This window comes from Cygnus atratus, chromosome 1 (genome assembly GCF_013377495.2).
Source record: "Cygnus atratus isolate AKBS03 ecotype Queensland, Australia chromosome 1, CAtr_DNAZoo_HiC_assembly, whole genome shotgun sequence".
Classification (NCBI taxonomy): Eukaryota; Metazoa; Chordata; class Aves; order Anseriformes; family Anatidae; genus Cygnus; species Cygnus atratus.
In genome coordinates this window covers 184953073-184977759 of record NC_066362.1, presented here as the reverse complement: position 1 = coordinate 184977759, position 24687 = coordinate 184953073, and the positions used below count along the sequence as shown (strand labels likewise).

Here is a 24687-nt window from a genome sequence, read left to right as displayed (position 1 = left end):
CAGAAACTCTTCCAGAAGGTTGAAAGACACTAGCCTATGTTTTCTAACAGTTGAGAAATCTGCGCCCTTCTCTTCTGGGGAAGACAAACCACTCAACTGGAAAATGGAAATACAGCACTTCCTTCTTTACAAAGAAAGCAGCAGCCACCATCGCGTTTTGTGAAGACGTTCATCTTGGGATATACATGTAGGCTGTACGTCCATCAAAGTGACTCAATAATCAGCCCCAACTAATCAGCCTTCCAGTTAAGGTTGGCCTCAGGATAAGCAAAAAGCTCTTAGTCCTAGACTGCATTATTTCATTTTGGCATACACAGGAAAAAAAGCAACCAGGAGACCTTAAACTGAGAAAACAGCCCAGAAAATAACAAAAACCCCTACTTTATCAATGCCCAGCTAGCCTAATAGCCAGTCTCAGATAGTGGTCAGCAGCTGATGCCTGAAGAAAGGGTGTAAGAACTGAGGAATAAAACAACTGGCATTACACACGGGATGCTATGCCAGCTTTCAGTACCATAACCTGCAAGTTACATCTGTATCACAAGGACGGACAGCAAATTGAACAGACTTTTACATCATGCAGACAAATTCTGACTGTGTCCCAGATTATTCTGGTTTTGACCCAAACATATTAACAAATCCGTGTAATTCTGGATGTATTCTTGGATCATAGCCAACAAACACATGACAAGCAGAGCTCTTCCATTACGGCACTTTCACTTGGACATTTACGCTACAAACTGCTGCAAGGTCCACTGCCCACTGTGAAACCTCCATCTTACACTAAATGTGAGCACAGCTCAATGGACATCCAACACTTAGGAATTAATGATTTTTTGGGGGTGATGTCTGAGATCTTTGCTTAATAAATGGTACAGTCTAAATACCAGACCACTGTAGTAAATAAATGCTCTAGTCTGATCTAGGCCTTTCAAGATACCAGTGAAAAACAGGCCATGTTGCATCTCAGTGCACAAGTAGGGATTAAAAAAATCCCACACATTTCTTTTCCAAAGACTGAATTGCTGCTACCTCAGTAGCATTTTAAAGGCTAACAAGTCTTAAAGCTCTAATGCTGTGCTTGCATGCTACATAAATCCCTCCTTATACTAAAATAAGGAAACCTTTATGGAGACATGCTGAGTCCTCATCAGATCCTTGCTCTTTTCTGTTCTGTGCGGAAATGAGAACATGTTTCTCCCATATTGAAAGTCATTACGATTTAGAAGAGCGCAGGGTAGACAAATCCCCATGTGGAGCCCACAGAGGACTCCCCTGTGCCATGACGATGTCGGACACTGATGTGTACAGAATAAACTTTACTCTGGTCAATGTGAGAAAGGGAAACAAGTGAGACTTGTGGAAAGCACAGTGTTTGCCTTGAGATCAGTAATTCAAAAGTAACATGAAAATGTAAATTCCTGGAGATTAACAGGTAAATGAAAAATAACATCAAGAAGAGTAACAGTAGATACAAGCGACAGTACTGGTATTATCAAAAATTATCTCACGGTCCATGTAACACTTCGGAGACGTCAGACATAAAGCCCATCAAGTGTAAAGCACACTTTGGGGAAAAGCCTTCGAAGACCCCAGAAGAAAAGTCACCACCGGGCTTAACTGCAGCACAGACACACTGGAGGAAGCGCCAGTGCCTTCCTCTTGCTGCTGGCCCCTGAACAAAGTGAGCTGCGTGGCATACCCCAAACTGGAGCTGGGTGAGCACTGATCTACCTGGAGCAACCTGTGGCAACATGGGCACCCCACTTGCTCCGTTGTCAGCTGTGGGCAGCAGGTAACTGTTAAAAGGTTGCTGTGGCATGCTGTGCTTTCCTCATTACTGCGACAGCTAAAGTAGGCCTTTGTTTAGTACTAGTAAAAGAGTAACTAAAATTATTAAGATGATATTATTAGTTAATAGTTGAATTAGGTGAGGATTTGTCTACTGCCTTGATATCTGGCGCTAATCAGTCAGCTGTCAGAGCGCATTCTGATGAAAGCTGGTGCTCGGCGTGCAGCCAAAGGGCATTACAGGTGCTGAGAGCTGTGAATCGATCCCTGCCTGCCAGTGCCAGGGACACCCCGGCAGTCTGACACTACACTTGAATCGTTTTTCTGAAAATACCAATGTCAACATTTCCTAGAATAACTCTGGAACAGATTCTAGAGATTAAGATGGTAAAGGATAAAGACAGAGGTGCAGCAACAGCTGGCAAATTGCTCTACGTACATGAAGAACCTATCGTGAAATGTTAAGTGCCAGAATACTTAAAATGTAATAAAAAATAATTGGTAATAGCAAGTGCTCCCATGTATTATGGCACAGCTATTCACTGTTTTTTTTTGTTGTTTGTTTGTTTTGTTTTGTTTTAGAGTAAGAATCATATGGTACTTCCGTGGGGCCTATATTACATACAAACACACAATTAATAAAGCCGCTCTTGACAAATATGAAACTGGTAAAATGGCACTTGTACTGTCATTATACTTACGACAAAAGACCAAAATAAAAAAAAAAAATATACAGGACAAAAAGGGTACTTTCCAAGACTCACAGGCATTCATGGGGTTCTTTCAAATTTGGTATTATCCCCTGCCCAAAAGTTCTCACGATCTACTGTTGAAGAGAAATATCTAGGTTAGCAATACCTTTCTAAGCAGAAATTAGAAATTAATAGAGAAAACAACTGATGAAAGGCACACTCCTGTATTAAAATACTCAAGGAAAGCTCTGCAAAAGGGAAGAATCTTTGGTGGCTCTGAATACCTGGTGATAGGAAAAAAAGCAGAACGTGAATTATGGTAGAGCAAGAGAACAGCTGAAGATTGTAATAACCCTTCTAAACTACATCCTGATTTTCATCCAGCTAACAATAAGGAGAAGATATTAGTCCCAAGCCCAGAAAAGCAATTAAGCACAATTCCAAATCTTCACCAAAGTTTGACACCCAAGTATCCATGTTTAACTACTAGCTCTTAACATAGATTAAACACTATCTATGGATTTGCTCTAAGTATCTATTAATATTATATATATATTTTTTATCCATGACTATATTAACCAGTCTCGAAACTCGTGAGGCACAGATTCTGTGCATTTATGACAGACGCACTCATAACTCCATGGTGGTTAGTGATGAACCTAATTTTGAAGCAGCAGCTTCCACATCCAGAGAGCCTCCCTGGAATTTCAGGGACACAATACTCGACCCCCGCCCATTCACAGGCAGCACAAAGACTTTTTCCCCTAAAAATCACACAACTGAGAAAGAACAAAGAAATGTTTTCTACGCTTCAGCCCAAAGAGCAATTTGTTAACATTATAACCCTCAGGCCATCAGACTGCACACAGACTCCTCAATATTTAGCAAAGTAACTTTCATAAAAAATGACTTTCCACCCTTTGTACGGGCAAGCTTTATTTCAACAGAAATCACAGGGCAGGGAATGCTGTCTTCACATTTTTTAAGGCCAAGGGCAGAACCCAGTGCCGCCCCCTCAGGGGCCGCCATACTGGCGGCGGGGCTGTGCGAGGAGGGAAGGGCGACGAGGGGGGGAGGGGGGGGCGGGGCGGCTTCCCGCCCTTCCTTCCCGCCAACAATGGCCGCGGCCCGCGCGCCCAACGGCCCCAGCGCGCGCCCGAGCCCGCCCTTTCCAGAAGCTCGCGCGCTCAGGGCGGGAGAAGGGGGGGGGGGGAGGAGAAGGGGGCGTGGCCCCGCCCCGGCCAGCGCCCCGAGGTGCGCGCGCAGCGCCGCCCGCGCCCTCCCACCTCCCCCGCGCCCCGCCCTGCTGGTGACGTGTCCGGAGGGGCGGGGCGAGGCGGTGGCCGTCAGCTCGCGGGGCGGCGGCGCCACCTGGCGGGCGGCGGCGGGCGGCGGCGCCCGCGGCTCGGGAGCGCGCCCTGGCGGCGCGGGGGGGAAGCGCGCTCCCGAGCCGTGGGGATGGGGGGGCTGCGTGAGGGAGCGCGCTGCGCCTTGCCTAGGGGGGACCGCTGCCCTCTCCCCGTCCCTCCCGGCAGCCGCTGGCCGCCCTCCCGCTGAGGAGAAAGGCGAGCCGTGCCTGCAGAGGGCGAGGCTGAGCGCGGAGGCGCGCTCCCGCCCGCTTTTCCCTCAGGGTCGTGAGGGGAACGAGCCCAGCGAGGCTGCGGAGAGCCGCCGGGGTGCCCCGGGCCGTGAGGGGGGCTCCGGGCTCGCCGCGTGCCCAGCAGGCTCCGTCCCGCTGCGTCGTGGCGTGAGGGCTGCCGCCGCCGGGCTCCTTCACAAAATGGTTCCTCAGGGCCGTGCCTCAGTTTCCCCAGCTGGAAACGTCCAAGCAGAGTTACCCGAGGTCTAAAATCATCTAAACACACATTTTCAGGAGTATTTCTGCAGTTACACGAGTTAGACTGCCTCATGAACATCCAAGGAGAGTTACCTGAGATCCAAAATCATCTAACCACAGATTTTCAGAAGTATTTCTGCAATTACACATGCTGTATAAGCACCACGCTTAAACACCTAACTGTACAAAATATCTACACGCGTGTTTCTGAATTGTACGTGGACAATGTTCTGTTGTAAATGAAAGGAAGCCAGGATAAATAGCGCTGGTGCAGGCATGACCGATTCTACTCAACTTCAGAAAAATAATTCTGTCAAACCTGATGTTTGATTAAATTGCCTTGATTTCGATAGTCTTTTATGAATAGCAGCATCTGAATGGATAACTTCAGACACTTTCACATGTAAAAATTACCCAAATTCTAATAGCTAGGCAACGCTGGCTATCAGAGGTACGCTGCTCCAGTTGAAATCATAATTTTGTTTGAACCACTTGATCCTACCGCAGTTTCCCTTGGTACAGCTCATTGCTTTTGCTAGTGGTGAGTCAGAGCTCATCTCTGGTATTTGAATACAAAAGGAGACTTCAAGAGAGGGAGAAAATTTTTCAAACTCCTATATTTCATCTCAGGACAAGAGAGAAACGACTAAAATTGAGTATATCTGAAAGGATTTATAATTTGTCTATTTGGTCTGGCATATTGAAATGAGACTGTGCAGTTTTGGAGAGTCTCTTTTTTGATCTTTCTTGTGATAAGGATAAGTTTTTTTTTCAAAGACTATTACATTTGGGAGCATGAAAGGGAAGGACATGAGGAGGGAGGGAGGGAGGAAGAGCAGAAATCCTGGATGCTGGAAGCCGAAGTCAGACCATAATCACCGTTCCTTTAATTAAGAAGAGCAAAGTCTGGCAAAACATAAGATAAATATTTGGAGGCTCGGCCTCCTACCTTGACATCACAGCACAAAAGGCAATCAGGAGAAGCTGGTCACAAGGAGAATCAAGGCCTTGAAGCCTAAATTATGCTACAGTACAACTCCTAGTGCCAGGGGATCTTAATTTTAATTGTGGTCCTTTGTCATTTGGTTCAACACAGATGATAATGAATAAAATTCCAATTTCTAATCTTCCACGATAAATAAATCTCAAACATATTGGAACAGATCTATCAAAATAGTTTTAAATGGCTTTTAAAAATCCGTTATTTTTTTATTTTCTGCAGACTGGTCTAGTTTCATTTACTTTCTGTAATAGCCCTTTCCTTTACATTTTCCAATAAGTGTTCATTATCGGAATTTATAGTTTTAATTAAAATGCTAAATAAATTTCCTCGGAGTTTCTTCCATTATATTTTATTCACTCTTTATTTAAAATAATTATATTTTAATCATTTCATGTTTTCTCTGTCTTTTTTTTTTTTTTTTTTGGCCTGGTGTCTTAAGAGAACAAAGTCATATTATTCAGACTTGGTGCTTGTTCAGCTGCTGTGGAATTTCACCCCCTACTTTTGAATAAAAAAATTGATATACAGTTCCATATATATATTCCTAGATAGCTTCAAGCCAGTTTGAAAGATAGGGAGAAATATCAGAGAGATCAAACTTCAAAGTTTAATCACAGTTTGGGTCTGGACAGACATGAGAGAGCCGATTGACTGCCCACAACAAACTAAAGCTGAGGAGATATCAGCCCTAAGTGTTTCTGAGCAGCTGCTGATCAGCATAACTGACTGGTCGGAGAAAATACACTTGATTTTATAAATGACATTTTTTTCTTTCATAGAGGGCAATTAATCCCTGATCAAGAAATAGGAAGAAATATTGCATTGTGAGGAGGGTGTTGGGTTGTTTGGTTCTTGTTTGGTGTGCCACTCAGTCCACACGCCGTCATTTTCTTTCTTACAAGGAGGAAAGGGGTCTCTCAACATCTGTTGAGAAGGAAAACTCCCATTTTTTCTGCGCAGCTGGTCCTTGCCGAGCCCCAGTGAAGTCAATGAACTTCATCGCAAGCCCATCTCTAATGTACTTAGTTCCTTTCTGAATGCTGGCGAGGGTGGAGAGTATTAGGTTAAGAGCAGAACGTAAAAGAAAATAAAATAGCTATCTTATGTGGCAATAATTTAGGTCTCTTAAATGCTGTACTGAGTCAGATGGGATCTCCCTCTGCAGGTCTTCAAAGACACCGATGTCTTTTCCTCTGACTTTGTACGGACTTTATGTGCCTGATATGACAGATTGCTTCTCCTATGATGTGGAAACTGGATACGTTCCCTGCCAACCAGATCCAGATAATATGCCACCTGGGCCTTAACTCCATGTAGAGACAAGTGCAGCATCTCCCCTCCCACTCCCTCTCGTCTTCCTCCCACATCTCAGTTTCTCTGGGAAGGAAACGAAGCTATGAGAGCAACAAGCCTACCAGGGCCATGGATGGTCAGGGACCACAGATAGTGAAATATCTAAATTTTAGATGAAAATTAAATGCTGAATTTTTAAACAGCAGATTACACTCCTCTGTCACTAAATTAGATAAAACCAGCAAAAACTTTCAATCTGGAGAGACATTGCCTTACAGATAAACTTTTGGCCATGGTTCATGGTATCAATGATGCTTCTTGCAAGTAACCTTTCTCTGTTTCTTTTTTTTTCTTTTTTTCTTTTTTTTTCTGCACTGTATTAAACTGAGAGATAAATTCCTGCTACCTGCCTATGTGAAAATCCACACTATCAGGTGTACAACTATAACTCTCTGCTGTAGTTTTATGCTCTTTCTTTTTCCCTTAAATGACAAGAATGCCCATTGCCATATGCAAAAACGAAGAAGCTGAAGGAATTAGGTGGAGTTCAAATGCTGAAGTTAAGAATATCACCTAATGCACAAGAACAGTCAGATGTCTCTGCATGCCTATGTTCCTGAATCCCTTACTAATTTATACGGTATGTGTTTTGCCTTATATTTTAATTGTTAATGCTAGCTATCTGCTTAAAGCTTTCAAAATCCCAACTACACATCTTCTTTCAGATCTCAGAAACACAGATGTAAATTCCGTTTAAGTGTTCAAAATAACTTTCAGAAACGTAACTACTCATATTTGTGAACAGGCTTGCTAGAATAAAGTGAAGGGCAACAGGGAAGTATGTGGCAATGTGGTAATGTTACTGCAAAATGCTGACTTGCATATTGTGCTCCCCTTGGACATGCTGTTTTATGGAGACTCATTGCTTTTTAATCATAAACTAAGAAACAGAATAGTGATTATAGATTTTAGCATGTCCTTTTTAGCTGGGGAAAAAGATAACGCAGGTAAAAGCCATAAAACATACTCTCCTAAAAAATCAGTTAGATCTCAATTCCGAAGAAAAGCTGCTTTGATAGAGTAGCCTCAGGCATCATTGTTGGAGGAAAAAAATCTGTATCCCCAGAGCATGCAAGCATATTGCTGACACCGTATAAATGCTTTTATATAACAGAAGGGTTGGAGAATGTGGCCTAGAGCTCAAAAAATCTGTCACCGGCCTTTCAGTCTTCTTTTAAAGAGCATGAGGGTCACTAAACAGCAACTGCTCTCATCACCAGAACATTACGGTTCAGGCACGTTCCCTGTGCCTTGCTTCAGATGTCTTCTGCTGGTGTGAGAGGGGGTGAGAGAGAGGAGGGAGCAGAGGCAGCTGCTTTTGTAAACCTACAGGAGTTTTGCAAAATCTTTGAGACACAAATGCACTAAGGATGTTCTGGGACAGGTGAAGCTGTACGCATGAACCTGTGCCAGGGTTTTCATTATCAGGCAGGGGTTTAGCCTACCCATCGCTGACTTCCAGTCCTAATATACATTATATTTTAAGTAACTTCTGTGTTATTTGCACTCGCCTGGCTCTTTGTAAAGTGCCAGAACTGAAACCATTCAGAAATTCTGTCTGTTATTTGATAAGCTGTTTTTATAGTTGTAAAAGTATGTAAAAGAAGAGGACAATACTATGGTTTGAAATTACAAAGAGAATTGGTAAGAAAGAGAAAAAAAACCTGCCATGGAGTGATTATCATCAGTAGTATTTGTATTCACATATACTTCAGCTTCATGTGATACGAAAGATTTTAGCAAAAGGAAGAAAACCAACAACCATCAACCACAATAATCCAAATAAAAAGGTCTGCTGACATAACTGGCAAATAACTGAAAACAAACAAGTCCCAGCCTTATGCAAGGTGGCTTGAATTTCAGTTAGTTCCTCCACTTACGTACTTCAAACAAAGTTTGGGCATTTTGAAATGCGACAGACTTCACAATAGCAATAACAAGCGAAATCTTATCAAAAAGCAGTGTAGAACTGAGAGATTTGGGAGTTTAAAGAGGAATATCTAGATACCTCCTTGCTGAGAAGTCTTTATGTCCTGTGTAAGCACTCATGCTGTACCCAAAAGCTCCAGGACAGAAGTTGGAAGGATCACAGTTTGAATTTGAAGATGCATCTTAGTGTAGGACTTGAGGAGCTTCAAAAAGGGTCAGGCTCTCCTACTACTCATCTCCTGCTACTAATCCTGCTCACCTCAGTATAGTCCTGGTGTGATATTTGCCACCTTATGAAAAAAAAAAAAAAACACACAAAAACAACACAAGGGGAATTGGGCTAGAGCACACATACATGCATAAACTGATCAGTAAGTAGTTCAGCTCTGCTGCAATAAGGCTGGGTAGAAAAAGGTAGAAACCAGCCTTGCTGCAGCACACCCAATAAAGGTTTAAATGTAAAATTTAAAATGCCGAAATGATAGCAGTTCCTTTAGGAATGTGTTTATTTATTTATTTATTTTCTTACAAATAATTTTTTGATTGATATTTGTCAATTCATCAAAGTTGAACTACTTGTCAAAGACAGTTTAATTTCTATAATATTCCTCTGGGGAAAATACCTTTACCTGCCAGTGAAGCTGTACGAGCTCCTTTGTAGCCCACCTAGCAAGCTGCTGGAGGTTCCTGACACCCCACTCACTCCCAGGCTGAGGAGTCATTTGCTGTCATGAAGAATTGTGAGTCTTTGGGGAGATTTTTCTGAACTAGAGTAAACCCAATTTTAGAAATAACTTCCCTTGCAAAACTAAATGTTTTTACTTGCCCTGCTAAACCTAGATTCTTTTGGATCTATATTACCATTTTTTTCTTTGATTCATAAACTAAATTTTCCTTATTATTTTTTTTCCTGTTTTCAACCTCATACTTGCTGCTATCAGAGAGTGATTTTAATTTGCATTGGAATTAAATGCTGAGTGGCCTGAACAGCTTATGTGGCCACTCCTTAGGATTTGCAAGCAGTTGAAGACAATTTCCAAATAAGAAAAGCAGTACTTGAAGGGGAACACCTGAAGGTCTAGTTTATTTTTTTTTTTGGTCTTAGACATCTGCATTCCATTTAATGCAACTCAAACTCATCTTCTTAAGTACTGTACACAGAAGTGCAAACACTGCATTGAAGAGAAGCTGAGCTGAGCTGAAAACTGTAAAAATATGTACTTTCCAACTCATAGCAATTCCTACTATCATAGAGTTTGATATTATTGTTTGTTTGTATTCATAGTAAATGATTTTAAAAAGTCATCTGAGAACCCTGAAGCGTCAATTTTAGAGTTTGCTGTCTGCCATTCACACACGAAATGCAAGCTTTACCATGTCTGAAAAGTTGGGTTTTAAAAGCATTTTCTGAGCCTGTTTAATGCACATCTGACTACTTCAGAAAGAACTGAGCCCATGCCTGCTTGCTTAGCGTGGGGGTTTCCCACTGAGACTTTTTGAATCTGTTTCTCTCTTTTTAAATCTGTTTCTTTTAATGCTATTTTTCTCTTTTCCTCAGTGGGACTGTGTGTTCCCCAAGATAGGACTAACACTGCTGAGTCCCTTGCAAGGCTCAGACAAATCTGGATAGCCCTCCATTTTGTGTCAAAGTACAAATACTGTAGAAATCACATGCTTAGAGGCTGATTGCTTAAGAGCTACATCATAGTATTTAAAAAAAAAAAAACAGAGTCTGCAGAATGTTTTTGTCTTCCAGGGGTGATCTTTTTTAGTTTAATCATCTTTCATCTCCCAAACGTGATTTCTTCCCCCCCCCACATATCTGTTGCTACAGTTATTTGTAGTATGTTACTGAAGTGTGATCACACAGCAGATAAAAGTAGGGCTTGAGGTGAACTCCCAGAGTGTAGGTCTAGGTCAGTACAGGCACCGATCCCGGTCAGGCACGTTGTTCATTAAAACATATTCATCTTATTGCTGACTGCCAACTTCATCCTGCTATCGGGGCTAGTCTGTGTATTCTTTCTTCTAGTTGTTGGCTTTGCACATTTGTTCTTGGTTTTTATGTGTGATGTATGTGTTACGGAATGAAATACAATTGCAGTTTTATATTCCATTGCTACTTGGCAGGTTTAGCAGTTTTTTTGACATTTTATTTCATGTAAATCAGTCCCTAGACTAACTGCAAAGGCTTTTGCAAAATCCTTGTTACATAGCTACTGAAATTTCACCATTACACTGTTTTGATAGGAACTATAAATAATAACTGCAAAACTTACGATAGATTATATAGCCCATCGCCGAATACATCGTCATAAAGATTAGACTAAGGCAAGAAAACTTTTCTCTGAATACACAGCATAAATAAGCTGTTAAATCTTTTGCACTGAAAGATAATACCATAGAATCATCTAAGTTGGAAGAGACCTTCAAGGTCACCAAATCAAGATCATCAACCTGACCTAGCGAGTCCTATCACTAAACCATGTCTCTTAGTGCCACGTCTGCACATGACTTATTCCAGACCTAATTTTTGAAACATTGGATTAAAAATCTAAACGCCAAAGAATTTCTTAGAATCTGCAGAAGGCATGGATAAAGAGAGTTCTGTAATACAAAAATCTGGTGAGATTCTAGTGAAGATAATATTTGGAAGAAAAATTATTCAAATGCAGGAATTCGCCTAAATGTCCTGTCCTTTTTATTTCTGGAGAATTCCAAATTAATTCGGAGGAGGTTTCCCTCAGCTGGGTTACAAAAGGCTTTGTTCTGAAATAATTCAAAACTAGGCAGGCCTTTTAGCTTGGACAATGCATGAGGCATTGATTGCCCAAGATACTTGGATAGGTAAGAGCAGTCTATTTCCATTTTTATTATAAATTGTTTAAGTTAAATTGAAATATTCAATAGCTGGAGTGATTGTTAAGTAATATCTTGAAGGTGAGCACACGCTCCCCTATGGAAATTAACTATTTTCCTGAAATTTCTTTGAAGTCCACAACATTTTAAAATGTTTTTAAGTTTCTCTGAATCTGTTTCAAGTGTGGACCTCAGTGTTTGCACAGGTAGCTGGTTGTGTGATAGCTGATTCTGTGTCATTACAAAAATGGTAGATCCCTAGGTAGAGTCTGTGGTTCCACAGCAGCACCAAGGACATATATCCATTGCAACACCAAGCTAACATTATTGAACTGGAATTTCACACAGAGAAAGTGTATCAGTAGAATATTGCCAATATTATTAACCAAGCGTATGTTATCCAGGAAAAAAAATTCAAAAGCAGCTAGATACCTTTGGAAGTGCCACAAACTTTAGTGGGGCTTTGTGTGTGTGAGGAAATTTGTAATTCACTTTTCTTCTTCCAGCTCAAGAACTTTCCTGTATTAGGAAAAACGCTTTTCAAGGTTGTTAATTTGGTAATACTGTTACTTTGGTTTGTCATAGTGTGATTCTATTCTAGACTGGGAAAACATACAAAATCCTCACCTATCAGCCAAAAAAGCGTGAAGAGGCAACCTGACCCATCCCCTCACCTTTTGCACAAGTTTCCCATTTCACAAGTTGTTCTGCCTGCTGCCCATCCCTCAGTTTATCCAGAATCTCCATCTGCACTTTGGAGGAACATCTTCGTTTCAATGGTACGTAGATGAGCAGATTCCTACATGTTGCTTTTGGTTCCCCCCACCTAAGAGCCAGTCTGTAATTCTCGGGGTGCCTGTTCCCACGCTCTGGCAGAGGAATTCACCAGAGCCTTGACCTAGGGCTCATTTTCTGTTGACTTCTGTAGACATAGATGAGACGCTCGACTGGTCTCACGTCGCACAGATTCCAGATATTTTCAGATATTTGTAAAGGAGAATCCTGATACACCTCTTTTACTCTCTTGCTGTGGGACTGTGCTGGGGCTGCGCAACAAAATTCATTGGCAGCACAGCCTCTGCCCCATAGGATAGCTGCAACCAGGATAGGCAACATAAAACCTTTGTCAGACACCAGTGGCAGGCAGCTGCACTGTGGAAACTGCCAGCCTAAAGACCTTCCGTAATATTTTGAAAGCTACTTAAGGGCCCAAGTTTTACACATTAACTTGAACAGCCTGAGGGTTTCCCACTGTGCAGTGTAACTCAATAATGTCACCTTCTGTAATTTCCTATTACTTAATTCAGCACCAAGCTGAAAGGTACTTGGTAAATTTTCTGAAGGAGTTTGAAAATCCAGGTGAGTTGGGTTTTTTTTGACTACATTATCTGATTTTCTCTATTTTTTTCTCCAGGCATTTTATTTTATTTTTTTTCTGAGAATCTCACTCTATAGGTAATATATAACATATACTACAAATTTTTGGAAAGTGATGCTACTGTACAACACAAATTACTTCAAAACACCTGAAGGGTCAACTGCAAAAATGTTCTTTGAAATCTTTTGAGTCCTATTCCATTCATCAAATGGAGGTTTCCTTGTCGGCTTTGCTTTTGAAAAAGGATGAATCGTATCCCCTCATGTCACAGCTTTTCTTCAGGAGGCTTTTGGCAGAGCTCAAGTTAGGATTGCTGAAAATACTTTAGAGGCTATTTTGTACAAAACCAGTGTGTATTATGTTTTCTCCAATCTCAGCCCAGCAGCCAGAGATGCCTGCTGAAGACAGTCATGTGATTTCAAAGACAGGTTATCTGCTGCTGTAAACAACATGCCCCTTTTCTCAGGGCCTATGCATTTTAATTTTGAATTCTCTAGTAATGACCAATGAATCATGCATGTTTATTAAAACATGTAAGCAGCATGTGAGTCTATGGAGGAGAGAGGACACTCATTTTGATACTATCTACATGTTTTCCTACACCAATTCTCTTTGAATTTGATGTGATCTTTCAGCATGTCCTTGATTTAATGTTTGTGACTAGTTATTTTCCAAAGTTCCTGTAATTTTGCAATAGAAACAGCTGTACAGCTAATTTCCACATTAGTGAGATGTGAGGTTACCTTTACAGCTCTCTCTGATCATAGTAAAAAGTAGGACAAAAGAAATGTCCTGTCCTAATTGTCACATTATTAAGAAAAGGGGGATTAGAGAAAAATGGACTCCGTACAAATGCTATGTTCATCATTAGTACCTCAAATTCCTGAAATTAATAAAGACTCTTTCTTTCAAATTAATAAGTAGAACCTGTTTCTAAACCAGCATTTGTCTCACATTATTTTTAAGAGCTGATTGTGTTTATTTATTGACTGATAATAATCCATCATTGCTAAAGTAATCGGCAGTTCCCCAACTTCCTTCCCAGGCAGGCAGAAAACAAGAATAAATGGTAGAAACTTTGCAAAGTTCAGCTAACGGCATTTCCACCTATCAGCTCCAGAGGATGTGTAACTGAAACACAGAAAGCCCAGATCTGACAGACACACCAAGGAAATGTGAATGTACAAAGCGACATCAGTCCTGTCTTACACAAGTCATTTCCCATTTTCCTCCCCTTAAGTTACCGTTCTGTTTTCCTGGCAATTGTTATTTCAGCACCTGGCTCTCCTACCTGGGTAGGCATCCCATGTCTGCAGAAGAGGAGCAAAAGGGAGATAGTAATAACGGTATTATGTCTCGTGAAGAAGCCATCCCAAGCTTGCAGCCATTCTCCTCCTCTAGTTTTGGAGTTTCAGTTTGATAGGGTAAAGAGAAGAACAAACTTCCGAAGTATGGGAGGAATGGCAGAAGGAATTTGTGCTCCACTCTAGTATGTTTTTTGCTAGTTTTTGCTCTTGTACAACTGAATCAGAGAAGACGAGACTATTGCAGGGCAATTTTCAGATAGCTTAAATTCCACCTAAGCTCCAGAGCCTCATTAATGAAAACAGGAAAGTACCTCTCGGAAAAGTGCTTCGGAGTGGCCAAGCCAGGCACTGAGCAGGGATGCACGAAGCACAAGGACTGAGCAGAATTTAAGCCGTTCAAATGTAAGCGTAAGAAGCTTCCTTTGGCAGGTGCAATTACTGATCACAATTGTAGGCCTCGCTACTGCTCTGATTTGATCACTTAAATTGAATTATCTCATTCTGATTTGAATGAAGCAAATTCATCATCCCAAACTTCAAATTTTCTGATTCCTTTTTCATTGGATATGATTATTCAATTAAAATATTTACAAACCACACAGAAGAATTCATGTCTTTTAAGGAATTACAATTAACTTCAAAGACTTCATCTTTGAATAAATATTTGAATATTTATCTCCTCCTACATGTCCTTATTTATTTTTCTTCTTGTTTTCCTGCTTTGGTGAATTTCTGTGAAAAACAGAATGAAAACACGGGCCAGAATCAGACAAAATGTAGGACAGGTACCATGGAAACTTCCCCATTATATCTCAGCAAATTATTCCACCCTGAATCTGAACACTTGTGGTCTAAGCTTATACAGCGATTGTCAAACTTGTCACTCAGTAATGATTGTATAATGAGGGTAAAATTTACCTAATTGTAATACAAGGACGGAAGAAGCAAATTAATGAAAATAAGTGAATCATCAAGGAAAGAGAAAGTGGAAAGCCAAATCATCCATCTTCCTGCCAGTAAAGGACTGTTTTCTGTAACCATTGCCAGAATTCAGCTGGCTTAGCTTTAAGCATCAAAAGCGACAGAGCTTTCACAAGTCTCCTTCAGAAGATCACAGTTTCATTTAAAACAGGCAAAGATTTACTTGTGGAGGAAGGTGATGGCACAGCTGCCCCATCAGTGCTACTCAATATTGTACAGAGGGACTACTGATATTGTACAGGCCAGTCCCAGGACTGTGCAGCCTCCTGCAAACATCTGTGGGTTTACGGTCTGAAAGCCAAACCCTGACGATTATATGCATTCTGAATACTGCCTTAATTATCTAAATTATCTGTTTGGGTCATCTTGTCTCCCATGTGCCTAGGGAGTGGTATCTTGCTCTTTGTTTAAACCCGCTGCGTAAGGGAACACTCAATGCAGGTATCAGACCATCAGCGCCTGGCTTTAAAACAACAATCATGTTGGCTTTAGATCTTCCTAAATGCATGGAAAGATGCATGATGTTCCTTCCCGGCACATGGGCATCCTGGCGTGCCCCTTTCTCTCTGAGAGGCAGCTCTGACAACTCACTTAGGTGCCCTAAAAAATGTCAGGAGAGACAGAAACCTGTGTTTTGGCTGTTAAAACAGCTAAGATGGGCTCCCCCAAGAGGCGCTTTGAAGCTGTCCCAGAGAGGGTTTCCAGCTTGTTACCACGTGTAGCACGATGCTCGCATCTCTGCAGCAGCCCCCCAACATCAGCAGGATTTCTATACACTCCCTGAGGAGAGGGAGGATCCATGATAATTCACTTTGTCAAGGGTATGATCACATAATCCTTTTTTTTTCCTAATATCTATCAAATATCATTTTTTTTTTCTTGAGTGTAATGCTACTCCTGAAAATAATGTGCATTGTTTTGAGGTGATATAAGAATAGGGTAAGAGCACCGATGTAAAGTTGCACGGTAGTTCCTGCTTAAATGTGGTTATCAGCTGGGCCCTGCTCAGTACAGTCTGAAGAAGTGGAAATCTAGAGAAATATTATGTTTCAGAAGCTATTCCACAAGATTTATTGCCACCGCATGCTGAGTTGGTTACATGGACAAAGAGTGCATGTCGTTTAATCTGAAGGCTTGAAGGAAAACAAGCATGGAAGAATGGCTCGAGACGCCTCTTCAGGGTTACTGAGACAACATCTGCACAGAACAAAACCCGATGATAATAAATAATATCAGAAGGATATGAACGATGTAAAAAAGTTACCATCTGAGACAGAGAGGAAGTCAGAATCTCTACAGAGCTGTCCTAGCAATGATCTGACTTAGATCACCATTCAAAAAATGAGAAATAACATGAACAATATTTCAGACATGTATATAGACATGCTTGTAAATCTTCAAAATTTTGCTCCCTCAGTGGAAATAAATGTTACTTTTCTTTTAAGAAGTCTACTTGGGCATTCAATATACTACTGATTACAGGCTCCTGAAAAGGAAAAACAGCTGCCAATTTTTTTTACAAGGAAAGCATAGGAAAATATATATGGGACTGGTTTAAGGGTGGAGACTCAGGGACCACAGTGCATTCATAAATTGAACAGAAGTGTCATTTATCTGGTGTGACACAGAACAGGCAGATTCTGTATGCCTTTGGACAAAGAGAAAGAGCATTTTTCATGGGCACCATTATATGAATTGCTTTCAGCAGCGTTTCTTCCGCTTGTAGCAGCATTGGCAGCATACAGAAGTTGTATTTTTTCCGTCTTACTGTACTTGTTTACTGTTCAGCACACTCAGAGAGTTCCACGATTACTATTCAAATGCCTGTAACAACTGTTTCAAGAGGAGATTCGGACACCGGCTTTGCCCACTGCTGCTGCCCACAAGGGGCTGTGCTCCCCAGCGTGGGGCAGGTGCCAGCCTTTCCTACTGCCTCCACCAAAAATAGGGGATTTGCTGCAGTGCATCCCTCTGCAGTCAGGAACAAGTTCGTGTACTGAGGAATGACCCTGTAGAGTCAATCTTAATTACTATTTCACTGTGAACTCTATTAGCAAGGATTCAGCCAGGTATTGGCCACGGCGTTACCTTTGATAGCCTGGATCTGTGTGGTCGAGAGGATTTGGTTTTTATACTACTTTTAAGTCTGAGGCTTAGCAGTAATGGTTGCTTTTGACAACGTTTTTACCCCATGCTGTCTTTATTTCGTTTTCTTTCCAGCAGAAAAGACATTTCTTCCACAGCCCCATTTCTACATAACACAAATAAATAATGTGACAATGACATACATTTGCTTAGCATAGGCTTGAAACAGAGTCCCGGGGGGAGCTTTTGGTCTGAGTATTAATGCATGACTGCTGCTAAAATTTTAGAGACAAGATAATCCCTTTTTAATTCTTGGAGGCTTTTCTAGGATGATACATACTTATTTACATGGAAAAAGAATGAAAACCAGGACTGCATCATTGCATCTGTACAGTTTTTGAAATGTTTTGACACATTCTCAGAGATTTACTAGGTAATTTCACATGCTTGTCTGGCAATTTATAATCCATTATTTTGCACTACAGGCTGCATCCTTGAGTTTATTTTATGGCATAGATATAAAGTAAACTAAATGACAGCAGCACCCAGCCTTTCCCTTTTATCTACAGGATTGACCTTCAGCAAACAGAATCCAAGGGACGTTGCGCGTGCATTTTGTTATATATTTATATTAACAGGAACCTCTGGAATACCATGTCTGAGTAAATGAGGAAGCAAGCCTTGGCTTAGGGCAGCGGAACAATGCAATCATTTAATAAAATGTGTGCCACAAGAATCTTTCAGGGTCAGTGTTGCATCAAAAGGTGCACTGCTTTGGAACCATCTCTGGACCTTGGTTTTCTAATATTAGCTGCTGAGAAACGTTTTTGTGAAAATCTGTAATATTTCTCTGTGAGCTGATGTGTTTCTTACTTACACTGGGATCAGCGTCAAATGCAGCCACAAATTTACCACTCAGTTAAGGTCAGAATTAGTCACCCAAAACTGGAAATGGATCAGTATTAAAGGAGAGAAGTAACTAAGAATTATATACTATAATTCTGATGTTAACTTGGACATTTGAGTCCTGACCCTACTTTCTTTCTTTGATTTAATCAGAAACCAGTGAAGCAACTCTGTGTTGTAAGTTCTAGAAGTAAAAGAAAGAAAATAGAGAAATAATGAAAAATAGAAGACTCTTGGTAAAAGATGAAAGCTCCACCCTGGATTTCAAGGCAAAACTGTTTTTATATTGAAAATAACTTAAAAATGAAGGAGTAATGGAAAAGAGAGGAAGGAAAGGTATGACTGACCTGCAGTTCCAGATTTGCTGCCATTTCAGGAACGCTAGAATTTTAAGAGTTTGTTTTCTCCACTGTTTGGAATCACTTCATATTTCTGTACTAGAGCTGAACTACTCCAACGATAAACATGTTTAGCTCCAGGCATTTGGTTTGTCACCAGCTGGGAGCAGGAGGAAAGCCTCGCTTATTCTATTGGGAAGCTTCTGTTCCTCCAGTTCAAAAAAACCACAGCTAATTTACTCAACCCCCTTTTTTTTGGGAAAGGTTATAGATGGATGATTCTTCTTACAGAATGTATTTCATTTCATCCTAAATATTCTTGTCTTTTCACTTTGGACATTGGTCTATACAGCATCAGGATGTGCACCATTACAGATAAAAACTTGTTTTAAATTTTATTATAGACCAGATGGTCACCTGTACTCCGTATTATTTTATTGAAATAAGAATACAGAAATCACTGTTACTTGGTAGTGCTGTAGGTTAGGAGGAGCAGTGCTGTGGTGCCTCTACTCTAAAAAAGGCCATTATTCAGCATAAAGAAATAACGATACTCTTCTAGGAAACCAGAGCTATATCCCTTTGGGACAGTCAATAGACTCAGGGAATAGCCAGGAATATCTGCTGCATGTGGCATGATATATGATCTTCTAGGAGCAAGGGAAACTGAGCCAATGTTCCCATTTAAAAAGAAAACAGCAATCCTTGTTTGAGGTTCAATCCAATGGAAATGTGGCCAATCTGAAGAAATAGGTTTGTTTAATGTAAAAGCCTAGCATTATATTTTTAACATTTTGTATATTTTACTGTAGGTAAATTCTTAAAATTCTTAAAATTCTTAATTATGTAATTAACATTCATTATCTCTGTATAAAAAATTGTGTAAGTTCTCCTGTAACCAAGCTTAAATGATACCACTTATTTTAAACACACTTGGAACAAAAGAGTAGCTTCTATTACCTCCAGCTCCATGTGTTTTTCTTCCTTGTCATGGTCCTTCAATTTATTTTTGGAACGATCATCACAGTCTTCTACATGACAGATGTGTTGATCCTTAGTAAGTTCATGTTTAGCTTGCTTTCTTGGGAAAACATTCCTTCTGTGAAGACCATTGAAAAAAGCCTCATACAGCGGCAGCTCTGTAAACAGATCGTCATCATCTTTGCCATCTGCTTTTTCCTCTTCAGATGAAAAATCTCCTGCATCTCCTGCCTCACAAATATGGAGTTCAGTATTAACTTCATGTGGTAAAAATTCAAAATCAGAAAATGTGATTGCACTTGGTTTGTGTTTTATGACTCTGATCTCGTGACTTCTTTCTGTTTTTCTGTCTGAATTTTTTCCTGTAAGGAGTGGCCATTCTCTGTGCAAGGGAAGGTTTAATGGGTCCTCCTTTGGCTTGTGCCTTGCAGAACACAGTAATTCCTTACAAAGCTGCTCTGGTTCACACTGATTGCTGGCACTAACACACCCTGCAACCCTGCTAGGTTGCAAGGATGTCTCGCTGTGGTCTGATAAGGAAGCCACAGACAGCAAACTCAACTCAGGTTCCAGTAAAACATCCTGAAATTCAGATGGACTTTCCTGTTCTTCTGTCTTTCTTTGGAATTCTTCATACTTTGCTCCCTTTGGAGTCCCCAGGCACTTGGCGGTAAGATGTGGCGAGCCTTGTCCTTCTGCATAGATGTTGGTTTCCATTCCAACGAGCTTCACCCATCAGAGATCAAAATGACTTCATTCTTGATTTTCTTAAGATACATCACTTCACATACATAGCCAGGAAATACCTCCTTATTTTTCCAAAACCATGATCACACAATCATTATTAATGCCTGGATTCTTATATCAAGCCTCTGAATCCTCTCTGTTCCTGAAAAATAAAAAAAAAAAAGAAAAAAAATTATTGACGGTAACAGGCTTGCATTGGAGTGCATCAGTAGAAGTAATCCTGAAATATGACATTCCTGTATCAAATTTATAGTTCTCTTAAAATATTTTTCAAATGTTTTCAGAATATTTCAAAATATTTCAGAATATTTCAAAGGTATTCTCAAAAATATTTGATATATGCAGACTAAATGAACTTAAAACATCAGAACCCTGACTTCTTTACCTTTAAGACCAGAAAAGAACTGGCAAATGCAGAAATGGTTTTTAAAATACTGACTTTACATTGATTATTGACACAATGGATCAGAATCATTCAATCTGATGTTAGATAGATGCTTGTTTCCAAAATGTGCCTCTTATTCACTGTATTTTTATTGTCTGTTTAATTATTGAGAACTTTTACAGTGTTTTGGCAAAGCTACTGAAATGTCATGAGGAAGAGCAAGGAGTCAAAGGAGTTGACAGAAAAGGAAGAACATTTCAATATAGGTAGAGTTTTCTGTCACTCGCCTCCTCTGAACTGCCAATGCAGTGCAGCACCTGTCCATTTCCAATACATTTGCAAAGCAAAAAGAGAAGGCTAGAAATACAGAAAGCTTCAGTTCTACATCAGAGTTGCCCGTGTCTGGTTTAAATCAGTCTTAACTTCTGTGCTCGCATCTAGTCTGTGGACCTCCAACGCACGGGAAGACAGGAGCAGCGAGGAACTGATCTTGCATCACTCAGTAGCTTACATTCACCCTTAGATGTAATTTACTTTTTTTGACAGATTGAATATTGATAGTATTTATTTTAATGATTGTTTCAGTACTCCATCTGTGAGACAGCAAAGCAGAACAGAAGCTTTTCAAAATAAGAAGAGAAGCTTATGCCTTTGATGTACGCGGCAGGCCTGTCACTGATGGGGAAGGCTTGTCAGAAGGCAGCGCTGTGATTGTCAAAGTGGGAAGCAAGCAGAGTAAGATGCTGGCATGTGATGTGCCTGTCACTGCTTGTGCCGTAAGCTAAGCAGTGCATACCAGAGAGGTGTATTTTATTGCTGGTGAGTATATATTTTAGTTTTATAGACATACCTTGGGTAGCAGAAAGAGTATTGTACATAGATAGAAAATTTAGATTCATGATATTACCATTATTCATTTGAATTTCAGCTGTAGAAGGCGTGAGCATGCAGGTATGCACAATTTAGATAGCCTTCCTCTCAGCTATAGTTAGCTATGTAAAAGTCTGACATTATTGTAAGTTGTCTGGCCTCCTGCTGGAGTCAGTGGAGGGAGAAAAATGCTTCCTGAAGGTAAATGCTCTCACTTATCTTGGATACCTATTTTGGCATGAGATGAGTCACCATCCTAGCATGACCGCCTTATCCAAAACTATGAAGGTGGGCTAGACAAAATGTTTACACCAGTCACACAACTTTTAGACGGACAAAGGCAAGAAGAATCTCATCCCATGTCTTTTTTTACACAATAGCAGATTGCCGTGTCTACACACAAGTGACAAACCTGCATCTGAAGCCCTCATTTTCTCAGAAGCTTCCAGCAGGATTAGAAATGCTCAGGTCTCCAGGGCTCCCACCCAAACTCTCTCTTCTGTCCTCACCCTTCTCTAATGCCATTCTTTCTCTTCTGGCAGAATTTGCCCATCCTTGGCCTGTTCCCTGGACCCTCCTTAGTTCTGGTAATGCTGCTCAGCAGGCTGTACTGTCATAACACCTGCAGGAATACACCTCTGTGCTTGTAGGAACATCTCTGCTGTAACAAAACAAAAATACAGCTTAAAATGGTCCAGAAGAAGCTACAAAAATTCTACATTATGCAAGCATGGGGCAAGTGAATTATGTATTATTTATGGCTAGTATTTTAAGGTGATGCTTTAAACTCCAAAATGTGAATTATAATCACTGCAAAAAAATGTATATTTGTTATCTCTGAATATTCTAGCATATAAAATAAATGTCTACTTTTTAAACTTTGCTTAGTTCTTTGTTTCATGATTTTTAGCTTTACAGGATGTGGTGCGAAGCTGTAATTTCTGCAGTTTAAAAAGGCATGAAAAAGCTTTCCTTTTATTAGGTTTCCTTACTCCATTGGACTCTTCTTATTTGTTTATTTTTCCTATGATGAAGCCAGGACAAAGAAAGCATGCAGGAGCAGGCTGCTTTTATGTAAGAAATATCTGAAGAGGAAGTGGTAAGAAGAGAGCGTGAGTTTACCCGCACAGCCTGTGGAACATATCTTTTTACTCGATCTAGTAGTGACTGGAAAAAAAAAAAACACTCATACAAAATACCAAATTCTATATTTTATAAAAAGTTACACATAGACATTCAAAGCTCCTAAAAATGGAACATTTTTGGCAGAGCTATGGATTGGAAATCCTGCCCATAGCAAAATGTGTAGCTCAGAGAGGTCTGAACATTCAGAGCTAAATCTGTACATGTCATAAAAGGCCTCTAATACAGAGCTGCAAAATAAGATAATTATCACCACAGTTATAAATGTATGCACTTATAAGCTCTGAAAAATAATAATCTCTCTGAAAAAGGTCTTCAAGGCTTTATAAGAAGAGAAATTACTTTTATATGCATATGTGATTCTCAGTATATACTGTAGCATTAGCTGTGCCAGAGGTCACTGGTGTGGGTTAAGATGTTGAAAAATAAAAATCACTTGGGCATATATGTGTTTTTTCTGACTAGAGGGACGATGTAGGGACTACCACAGTTAACTGTCCAACTAAAACCAACTCCAAAACAGCTTAAGGAAGAGCACAAAAAAAGCAACACAGGATATAAATATTTTTTTAAGGTAACGTGAAATCCATATATGGGTGTAACATCCAATCAACTTCAGGTTTTACACAAATTAATTTAAAACTTACAAACTGAATTTTATTTTCCAAGGAAAGCTCGTACAAATCAGCAATGGATTAATATAGGTACGAGGTACAGCATGTGAAATGATATGGAAGGAAAGTTTTCTTACAGTTTGGTACAAGCAGAGGTATCTGTGCAGACTCACAGATAAATTTTTGTGTATCATGCTCTATTGGCTTGATTCTCCTTTTCCCAGACAACCAAAAATTGTATTGAAACTCACCAGGTTTTACACAAAGATCACACAAAAAAAGCACATATTAGGCTTAACCATTAAATAGGAGGATTTTACTTGTGTACATTTTCTTGAGTCAATACAAGGACAGCAAGTCACCTAAAATAACTTTGCAAACACTGATTAAATGAGTGCATGAGTGGATTTCAATATCCGTTCTCCATTTTGGCATTGCAGAGCATGTGAATGTATTGAATTTTCATATTTTTTAGAAAACAGTTTAAATGAGAATTGACACAGTTAACCACCAAATCAAGTCCTGATCTTGGCTGGAATGGAACAACACTCATCCAAAATAGTTTCTACCCCTCAGCCCCTAGTGCATTTGTTTCCCTTTCACAATGACATTGTTTAGTATTTCCCATTGACTTAAACAATCTTCCCCTGAAAAATTAAACAAACAAGCCAAGAGAATGTGAAACACACAAACTAACAGCAAATTAGGAGATTAGGATTTTCTTTTCCTGATGATAATTTTACCTGTTTTGCAAGGTAACCCCATATTTTTCAATTCAGTTAATTTCCATAAGCGTAACAACAGGAACTCAGTTAGTAGCCAAAAGATCCTCTAAGCGTTGGGGCAGAACAGAAAAAGAAATGAGCAGATCCTTAACAAAAGGCATTTCAGCTTGCTTGCTGCACAAGAACTCTGTCAACAGAAGTATGTGTGAGAATCCCTGGGGCTAAAACAGCCTTCTGCAAGCACTGGCCAAATTATTCACAGAAAAAGACAGAAAAAAAAGGAGAGAAAAAAAAAAAAAGTAAGGAGAGATCATAAGCATGCTTCGCAGGATCACCAGGCACTTCTAAAAATAGTGTGACCTCATTCCTCACATTGTGCCAGACCTGAACATTGTGCTCTGCTTTATCACCTGGAGCACCTGGAGCCAGGTTCCCAGTGCACACACTCTGCGTACTGTCAGGTTTTGGAAAGGGAGGCTACGAAATGCCTTTTAATATAATAATTCCAATATAAAGGAATACCAAAATTAGCTTTCCATGTCACTTTGCAAATTCTAATTATTGTTTGTCTATGCTTCTTCAACACCTACATTTTCTACCAAGGCTTCACAAGTCTTCCTTTTTATGTATATTGGTGGGATCATGGTTTGCAGACAGACTTTTGCATGCAATGCAAAATGGAGCTATAGTGTAGGCTACAGTGTAATCACACTGGACATGCAAGTTTCCAAGTGTGATTACAAACCAGTTATTTGCAAATCTA

The 24687-nt window shown here is 40.1% G+C and overlaps 1 protein-coding gene across 1 annotated transcript in view; it reads right to left on the bottom strand.

Moving 5' to 3' along the window:
- Positions 1–24687, bottom strand: part of STARD13 (StAR related lipid transfer domain containing 13) — a 302366-nt gene that overhangs the window by 236238 nt on the left and 41441 nt on the right. Inside the window, exon 4 of the mRNA XM_035542439.2 lies at positions 19420–20329. Coding sequence (XP_035398332.1) covers positions 19420–20157 — 738 coding nt within the window. The 5' untranslated portion in view covers positions 20158–20329. The remainder of the gene's footprint in view (positions 1–19419; positions 20330–24687) is intronic.